Source organism: Pundamilia nyererei, unplaced genomic scaffold (genome assembly GCF_000239375.1).
Source record: "Pundamilia nyererei isolate P.nyererei 1_Seehausen unplaced genomic scaffold, PunNye1.0 scaffold00106, whole genome shotgun sequence".
In the NCBI taxonomy this organism is placed as follows: domain Eukaryota; kingdom Metazoa; phylum Chordata; class Actinopteri; order Cichliformes; family Cichlidae; genus Pundamilia; species Pundamilia nyererei.
The window spans coordinates 1594300-1604203 of record NW_005187507.1 but is presented as its reverse complement, the minus strand read 5'-3'; the positions used below and the strand labels follow the sequence as shown (position 1 = coordinate 1604203).

Below are 9904 nucleotides of genomic sequence, written 5' to 3'. Positions count from 1 at the left end.
TAGGATTAACGCAATGAGACAAAATATAAAAATATATAAAGGGAAATAAATTATTTTCTGGGACCTTTCTTTACCTGTTCCCAGTAAAATCCTCTGTTCTGGGACCAGGCCATATCATTTATTAAAATTCGAACTGCTGCCATTTTGAGAACGTCAAACTTGGCTTACTTGGCCCTACTATGATTAAAATGGGTGCAGCTTTGCTTTATACATTTGATCAAGTTTGGTGCATTTCAGAATGATCAAGAGCAGGTTTAGTAAAATAAATGTCAGAGTATCATTTCTGTAAGGCTGATTCCCCGCCCCCAATTTCAAGTTTGATTAGATGGATTATATCTCTTTATTACTCAGTCTGTCCTGATGGGGACAGACGTCTCTCAACAGAGCCATAGAACCTCATGTTTGTTCAGTTTGGCTCGTTAGTTGTGGAGGTTTTACTGACAGAAGAAAAATAGGACTTAAGAACTTGAGGGAGGGATTGACTGAAACAATAGTAAGACCCGGAATTTGATTAAATGTAGTCCACTATGTTCAGCCAGACAGCTGCTGTTGTGTCTCCTGAATTAATGGGTTCCAGACTGCTTAATTTGTCTACTTTGTTTGTATAAGGGGGGTTTTTCACATTACAAAATACAGAAACCTAAAAATCTGTGACTTACCAACCAGTGACTTATCTATTTAAATACTGAGATTTTAAGGAAGATATGCTATGGCTAAATGGACCTGCAAAGGCTCACCAAGAAATCATATGCAGTCATAGTGTAAAGGTGCACATAAAATAATTAGCCTGTCTCTGGCAGTTTTTACATGGTTATCGCTACATTCAAGAACCCAAAAAACTTCAGACACACACATTTAGTGAAACTGAACAAAAGCTAAAACTGTGTAAAAATGCTATTTCTATGTTTTAGCTAATGTTTTTCACTCACCTGGTTCCTGACTCTGACTTTTCTGAGGTTGGCATTAATCTCAGTTGGGAATGGGCACTCGGACAGCTGTGGACACTGTGGAAAAGTAGTCCCTGTTACTTTATTCACGCTTTATGGAATTTAGGTGGTGCAATTTTAAGCCTCACTGTTAGCTGCTGTGATGTCAGCTGTAAGAGAGGGTGAAGTGCTACGCTGTCAACTAAAGCTAGCAAGCTTTGTTAGCAGGTTTCATCAATAAACTGTACAGGTGTGGTGCACAGACACAAAGGTAATAGTAACTGACAGGCTAATAAAATACCAGAAAGTGAGTTTTGAATACTGAAAGTGAGCTTGCAGTGCCTCTCAAGCAACATTAAGCAGCGTTGAAGGCATAAACATTGTTTTAGAGGGTGTAAAATAGTGTCAAATTTTAACATAGGATTCTATGGGCCCCAGGTGCCATCAGAAGAGCAGTTTCGCATTAATCACTGCGTCATTTCATGCTGCATTCCTCTAGCAAAATATTATATCTGGCGCTAAGATGATACATGAAATTATAAGAGAAGGTGGTGGAAACGCTAATAACTAAGATCTGATTAGTGCCACAACTAGACTTTTTAAATAGTACATCGTATGTTTAAAGAAAAGTGTACTTAGATGTATTACGTAGCATCATGTCTTTGCAGTACTAACTGCTTTTCATCCCTAATAACAGCAAGCTGCAGATGAAGTTCACTTATTGTATAGTGTAAGAGGAGTGAATTTTATGCTTCCCAAGCAGCTGAACTACTTGGCATCATTGCTAAGAAGTGACTAATAATATTATGTAACTCTCGATGCAACGGTGACTGTGTTATTGTGGGTATCATCCAGGGACAGCTCAGCAGTATAACACAGGGACCTGAAATATTTGGCGGTTTTATATAGAAGTCCCTGATTTAGTGTTTCTTTTCCACGCTGATGGAGATATAAAAGGCTTAGTTTTTTTCTTTTTTTTTGACATTTCAGTTGCATGCATCGATTTGTTCCTGGTGTCCAAAACCACTGGTCCTGCTGTAATTACTATGCTTATTTTACTACATTCTTTAGGTTTATTTCATTACACCATGTCTGGCCGTGTTCAGCAAAATTCCCATTTTGTCGTTCCGCCAAATGTAGCACTTTATGCCCCAAGTGTCATCTTCTTTCATTAATCTTATTCCCAGTAATAGCTCTCCATGGACCTTGGCTTATCCTTCATGCTGTTAGTAATGTATCCTGATTGTCCTGGATTTTTTTCTCAAACTCTAGCACCCTGTGTATCTCATTAGCTTGGCAGACCACACAAACAACCAGCTCTCTCTACAGTACAGCAATTTGCAATGTAATGAACTGAGCGGAAGCTTTTAGTGAGTTTAATTTTACATATTTTTTTTTGTTGTGCAGTTTTTTTTTCTTAAACCAAAAATGGATGAAATGTCCTCTTATTTTGTCTTCATAGTCTAGTAACAAATTGCAAATGTTCACCCACTGAATATATTTCCAGACATACATGTTGTGATTAAATAAAAAAACAGGGGATGTGTTTGGACTAATCACGTCCTTTGTAATTTCAGGTACGGCTCGTCATTAATGAGAAGGGTCTTGTCTGTGAGGAGAGGGATGTGAGCTTACCACTGCAGGAGCACAAGGAGCCCTGGTTCATGAGGCTGAACCTGGGCGAGGAGGTGCCCGTCTTCCTCCATGGAGACACCATCATTAGTGACTACAACCAGATTATAGATTACATGGAGAAAACCTTTGTGGGAGGTAGGACAATGCTGTCTTTCTTTTCTCTTGTTTAAAGATGGCAGAGTCATTTCCATTTGCATATTTTCATTATTTTCATTCATGCTCCATTAGAGAAGCATTGCATAATTCATAGTTCAAAATAATCCCTATTTATCATGTATTATTAATCTGGTGCTTGCTGTGGCCATTCAGTTCTCCTGCTTACTGTCTGAAAAACACTGTTTTAGCTCCTTTTGCTCTCACTTTAAAACTTTCTTTTTATTGGCTTCCCTTCATAAACAAAAACAAAAGATTTTGGCAGTAGGTTGATTGGGCTTCTGTAGTCACTGCTAAAGCTTGAAGAAACATCCCCTCTCTCTGATGTCACACAGAGCTATGGGTAGAAAAAAATGCTTTTTCTCTCAGTGATAATCACTTACAAAGACCTTGTTATTTAAAACTGGCCATATGAGCATCCACCATGATAACAGTAACTATATAATAGAGGAATAAGGAAGCTGCATAGGTCCCACTTAACTTACAAGCATCCTTTCTATAGCAGGAAAAATCATCTTTACGCTGCACTGCAAAAAAACCCCCAAGTTCTTTTCATTTCCATATCTTCCTCATGGATCATTAATGGGTCTAGATGCTATTTGTCTGGACGTAGCTTTAGCCTCTCTATTTTATCTTGACATATTTATGTAGCCATCAAGTGCATGTTTGAGGCCCTTTTACAGAGATCTACTTTTTAAAGAGTCCACCAGAGAGAGAGTTGTTAACCAGTAAAATTTGTTATGTTTACTAGCTAATTGTACCAAGTTAGACTATAAAAATTGGTACTGTAGTATTCAAAGCCGGCTCATTGCATGTGTGCTGCACTCCTCGTTTTTGCATTAGTCCACCTATACCAGACTAATTCATCTCTCAAGCCCCCAACCGCCGCCTCGTGCTCTGCCAAAGGTTTGTGATCTGTAATCACCAATAAAGATGAGGATGAGTATTTGTAATTCTGATGTAAGCCACCTCTGTGAGTTACCAGCTGTACAGGTTAAGTGGGTGTAAAAACTGAAGGCAGCAAAAATTCCAGCAGAAGTTTAACCTAGCAGACAGAGATTGATTAGACATGTGGCATCTCAATTAGTGCTGCCACACCACTAACTGCAGTACTAAGATGAATCTGGTATAAAAATTTGACCCAGTTTAGAGCTTTTACGAAACTATTCATAGAGGCCAAAACTGCTTTTTGTATCAAGCTATAAACATATTTTAAAATGCTGTAAAGTCAGGCCTTTTAATATGAGAGTCTATTACGAAGAATTTGCATTTGGGGTCAACTTGGACATTTTAGAAACTTTAACTTTTGGCACTTGTATGTTGGCTTCATTTTTCACTCCTAGAGGCTGTTTGTTTGTTATAAACACAACCCAACCGGTCGCGGCAGATGGTTGATACTCCCTGAAGTCTTCAGCTGGAGGTTTGTTCCTGCTAAAAGGGAGTTTTTGCTCCCTACTGTCACCGCCTGCTTGCTCATAGGGGGGTTGTCTGATTGTTGTTGTTTTTTTTCTGAATTATTGTAGGGTCTTTAACGTACAAAGAAAGCACCTTGAGGCAATTGATGTTGTGATTTAAGAAAATGTAATAAAATTCACTTGAAATTAAAGCATATTGGCCCTATAAGGGGGCGGGATTTGCAACACAGGGGATTCTTCTTCTTCATCTCTCTCTTATATCTCTGACTAGAGCTATAGAAAATTTGAGGCCTCATTCGCCCAGTTTGTGAAGCTGGAGTGACAAAGACTGTTGGAAGCCATTGGAGGCCATCTGTTTTCTTTGTGCAGACTGTGTCAGTGCATACTATAATGTGAAACTGTAACTCATTGCATCAACGTCTTTGCACCAATGTCACTGAGACGATCCTTGCTGATTAGATTAGACAAAATTGGAGTGACCCCTTGGGGAACATTTGTGGCACTCACAAACGAGACACAGATATAAACACAAGAGACATAATTTAATGATTGAAACAAAAAGTCCATCAAAGCTATATTTAGAGAAGCGGCATCTGTAGCTGTGAAGTTGTGATGGGTATGGAGGAACGTACGCTGTGAGGTAATGACTGAGATTCAGACTCTTGAGCTTGAAAAGGAGGCAACTGAATTTCTTTACATGTTTGAAGACATTTTGAAGACATCTAAAAAGTTTCTTCAGTTCTAAAACAAGTGGCAGAGAGTCCCAGGTAATAAACCCTTAAAAGGTGTCCTGACCCTCTTGGATAAGAGGTTAAATGTGTTCAAAAACCTAGAGAAGGACAGTTGCCTTCTTTTTAGGCTCTCAAGACTGCCATGGCCTGGATGACTGAGAGCCTACACAGACATTCGGGCTTGGCAAACATGCAGCTCAAAGAATAAGCAAATGTTAAGAAGCATACACTGAATCCTGTTATCTGTGTTGTGCTGTAGTATCTGTAGGTGGCACGTTCTATAGGATTATCAGCTGAGAGATTATGTAACAAACTGGGAGCCTCAGATCAGAAAATGCCTGGGGACATAGGTCTGTAACTGAAAAACTTCATGGCTTTCCTGCTTAGTTAGTGCTCACATGTCTAGAGCAGCGCCTAGAGCTTTGAATTCAACAGCAGAAGATCTGGTTCACTGCTTGCTCAGTAATAAAAGGCTAGAGTGCATAAGCTGACCCCAGGGTCTGATGATCTCATTCGGCTAACTTCATTTTAGTCTTTTGATAGTGTGCTAATAACTTGTTTTGGAGCAAGTTAGTCATAGAGATATAAAATCATTCATCAGTCTCCAGTTATACTCTAATAATTTAGTTAAGCTGTTATTGTTGCATTTTTTGGTTTTCTTTATTTTGTCTACTGAATGTCAAACAAGTCTGATGCATGTTTTATCCAGAAGCTTTCATCCAGGAGTCAATTTGAGGGGATGAGTTACAGGCATGCTTTTTCTCTGCCTTTAAATCCCTAATGAATCCTGGCAACGTGGGCTGCAGCTGGTCTGCAAAGTGCAGATTTCTCAGAAACGGGAGGCATATGCAGTGTGGAGCAGTGCCAACAGTTTTACAGTGTTGTTGAGGCACAGCAGGGCAAAAGCTGTTTGCAAAAAGATGTCAATCATCGCCCGAGTTGTTCTTATATATTTGTCATGCTCATTGTGAACATGTATGAACTCAGTCGGGAAGTTGCTTGACAGTTTGCTGCTAATTTAATCTTTCCATCACCAGTGCTGCAGCAGACTTCCTGCAGAGAACCACTGCAGGGCATGCCCAGGTCAGCATGCAGGTCCAGAGACTGATTACTCAGCTCTCTGGAGCTCAGCCACGTGCAGCTCCACCCTCCTTCAGCTTCTCCTCATCGTCAAGCACCCATCTGATTATCTCTGTCTTGTCAGCGATGCCTTCCCTGCATGTGGCTGGCTGTGACCCTGCAGAAAGATAAAAGCTCCCTCTGTTCTGCACTTTCAGTACCGAATCTCAGCAGCAGGTCATTATGCTGAACACCATCGCTCCCAGCCAGGCGCTGCGCTGTCAGACACGAGAATTAGGGCAGCAAAATGTAAAAGCGGGATCTCTCTGAGGTAGTAAAAGTTGTTGGAAGTGTTTTTATGTGTGTTAAGGTGCAAACAGACTGTAGAGTTCATCTTATTATTTTTTCAAACCCACGTTGTGCAGCATAGTTAGAATAAACTGGACTTACAGCCTGAAAATGTGATGAAAGTATTTTGTTTTAATAAAGCTTATGTTTGCAGGCCATTTTAGATGTTTACAGTAGCTATAAGGATAGACAATATAAAACATTTTAATATGATAGCAGGCAGAAAAAATCCACTCTTAAATTCTGGTAACAAAATATTTGGCACATGTTGATAATCAGTCTTTAACAGGAAACAAAATCAACATGCCTCACGTGCTTCCCTGTCGCTGTGTGAGGAGGACCTGCCTGAGCTAAAGTCACTAAAAGAGAAAACTCTCCAAACAACTCGACTCCTCTTTGGGTCACAAGTTATTTTGGAGTCTCTGGGCTCTTTTTTTAATCCTCCAGGTTGGTGTTTTTTTTGCCATCATTAACTTAGTGTTTTAAAAACAGGTGTAAAAGAGAAAAACTACATACTCACGGGATATAATCATGAGTCTATTCTAGATTACCTTCATTTATGTTTATTCTGTGAACATAATTTATAAAACGGAGTTAATGTTTTATTCATTTTGACCTGACAGTAGCGACCGAGAGAATATAGTTACCAGGAACTGGAACCAAGGTCTTTTTGCAAGCAGAGTCCTGTATGCCTTTAAAAAGTATGTAGGCTTAAAGCATCTCCAAGTTGTCTTGGATGGAGAAGGTACCTCCATCTTTTATATTTTCTTAGCAACAAAGCCTTAATAAGCTGTTGGATGAAAACTTGATGAGAGTGAAATCCATCTTTTCTGCAACTGTCTGCAAGAAAGTCTATAATAATTCACGATCATAATAATAATAATAATAATAATAATAATAATAATAATGCAGCTTTTTTCTTGTAATGGCAGGTAAGCAGAACAGATTGAGTCAGTAGGCGGATGATGTAACAAAGTTATGGAGTCTAATTACAGTGTTATTGTTTAATTTGTGTTTTTGTTGATCTGGAACGGGAATTTAATCTCATGTGGTTATACCAGGGGTGGGCAACTCCAGGGTTCGAGGGCCGGTGTCCTGCAGGTTTTAGATGTCACCCCGGGTCTACACACCTGAATCAAATGATTAGTCCATTACCAGGCGCCTGGAGAACTTCAAGACATGTTGAGGAGGTAATTTAGCCATTTAAATCAGCGGTGTTTGACCAAGGACACATCTAAAACCTGCAGGACACCGTCACTTGAGGCCCGGGGTTGCCTACCTTTGGGTTATACCATAGTCTAGTGTTTTCACTCAACATAAATTGTTGTTGATCTTGTTGTTCCCTTCACCTGAAGGATGAACTGGTTAGATTTTGGTAATCAAGGTCACTGTGACCTCACCTCCAGCCCTAACATCTGTATCATTTCTGAAAGCTCAGTATGTCAGGAACACTTTCAGGGATTTTCTTTACATTTGGCACAAACATGTACTTGGGGGTGACGGGTGGTTTATTATAGTCCTCCACCTGTTACCAGGTTACCATGTTGTGTGTCTGACAGCTGAATCTGGCACAACTGTGTTATTCTGGGTTTGTGTGGTTGCTTAGAGACCTTGGGGGTTTTGGACAGATTAAGAAAAAGTCCAAAGAATAATGCTCTGCAGCATGTAATTATGATTCACTACATTTTGCCCAGTTTGTATTCCTGTAAAAATGTTTTCTCTTTTTCATGCTCTTGTCTTACTCACACAGACACAGTGGCTCAGCTGATCCCTGACGCAGACTCGCCTCTCTACGATCGTGTGCAGCAGTACCGTCAGCTACTGGATGGTCTGCCCATGGATGCGTACACACATGGCTGCATCCTTCATCCAGAGCTCACGACTGACTCTATGATCCCAAAGTACGCCACAGCAGAAATACGTAGTAAGTGAAGCCAGCTCACTGCACTGCGGAGGCACGAATGCTCGTATTTTAGCATCTTTGGGAATTACAAAACAGCTCGTGTTACTTAGAGAATGGTTTTTGGGTTGTTTATTTTGCAAACATAGTGTAAGGTCAATAGAAGAAATAAAGGATCCCTTTTAATCAAATGCATTTTTATTGTATTTTGAGATGTCTATAAACATTCCTATAGCTCTTGACAGTTAGATTGCCTCCCTGCTTTGTGAGTGCAGATTTGATTTTCTTGTGAATAACAAATTTATTCAGTGTTAGAAAAGTTCAGGTTCCTCCAATATTTAAGATGTAAGAAATAAGAAGCATTGTTTCAAATTTTCAAGTAAGTTTTTTATTTTTTGTTTTCACATCCGTTTTGATTCAGTTAATTTTAACAGATTAAGTAAATATCTTTACAACAGCAGTCCCCAACCCCCAGGCCTCGGACCGGTACTGGTCTGTGAGTCATTTGGTACTGGGCCGCGAGAGTTGAGGCTCAGGTGTGAAATGTATGGTTTTCAGGGTTTTTATTGGTTTTCAGCGTTATTTTGTTATCGTTTTGATCGTTAGCTCGGTTTTCCTGAGTTTTTTCACGTGTGTTATGAATAAATCTTTTTTTTTTTCGGTACCGGTACTAGTTTTATTTTGTTGTATTTATCTGCAACACCTTAAAGGCCGGTCCGTGAAAATATTGTCGGGCATAAACCGGTCCGTGGCGCAAAAACGGTTGGGGACCGCTGCTTTACAAGACAGTTGATAGCTAGATCAGCTGTTTTCATCTGTGTTACGTCAGCTGACCTTCTGCTGCTTCTGTAGCCACTTATTTAAAGGACAAACATACATCACAAAGACTGACCTGCATTTAATTCAGAACTATAGAAGAGGTAAATCTCAAGCTACATCCTGAAAGTTCACAAAGAGATTTAAAATAAACGAACAAAAACAAACAGGAAAGAAGTGCAGATTTAATGAAATGTGCAAATATAAATGGAAATACAGGATGTTGTTTGAGGTAAAAAACAACTCTATAACCGGAAAGTCAAAACCATCTTTATCTTCATTATGCTCTGTCGTCTCTGAAGCAAGCTTTTGTGTAATGTCTTGAAGTAATCGTCAGGAACAGTTCTTCAGGCTTCCCGAAGGAGATTCAAGTTCTTCTTAGGAGCTTCCTTTTCTTCCAATATCTGTCAAGATGATCCCATTACTTCAGTAACTTTAATCTGAAAAGAAAACATTTATCAAATTTGACTAAAGGACAGACTCAGCTCTCTGTCCATTCAGGTCAGTTATGTGAAAAAGCCAAAATAGCTTTAACCGACCAAACCTTTGTTCCCCAAAAAAGGTACAATATGAAGACTGTCTGATCTCCTCACGAAAAACTGAGCAAGACTTCAGGGTCTTTCCAGAAACAGGATGATTTGCAAATTTTAGCAATTGAGTCCACTCGAGTGTGTGTAGCACAAAGGCACGCAGTGTCCATAGAATCACAGTGTTCACTGACTCAGTTTAATTTAATGTGACAGAGGGCTCTGCTCCATTTCACAATGCATGTTCACACACGTTTAATATCTGAATAGATACATGTGGGTCTGCAGGTGTGTGTGTCTGTGTGTGTGGTGAGTTAATGATATATTTTTGTCCCTTTTGTTATTTCTAAGATATTACATTTATCAATTAATACAGAGTGAAAAGGTCAAATTA

General features: G+C 39.5%; 1 protein-coding gene across 1 annotated transcript in view; it reads left to right on the top strand.

Annotated features, from left to right (window-relative positions):
• gdap1l1 (ganglioside induced differentiation associated protein 1-like 1) overlaps positions 1 to 9904 on the top strand; it is a 26698-nt gene that overhangs the window by 5691 nt on the left and 11103 nt on the right. The window contains exons 2-3 of the mRNA XM_005741021.1: positions 2504 to 2696; positions 8018 to 8191. Coding sequence (XP_005741078.1) covers positions 2504 to 2696; positions 8018 to 8191 — 367 coding nt within the window. The remainder of the gene's footprint in view (positions 1 to 2503; positions 2697 to 8017; positions 8192 to 9904) is intronic.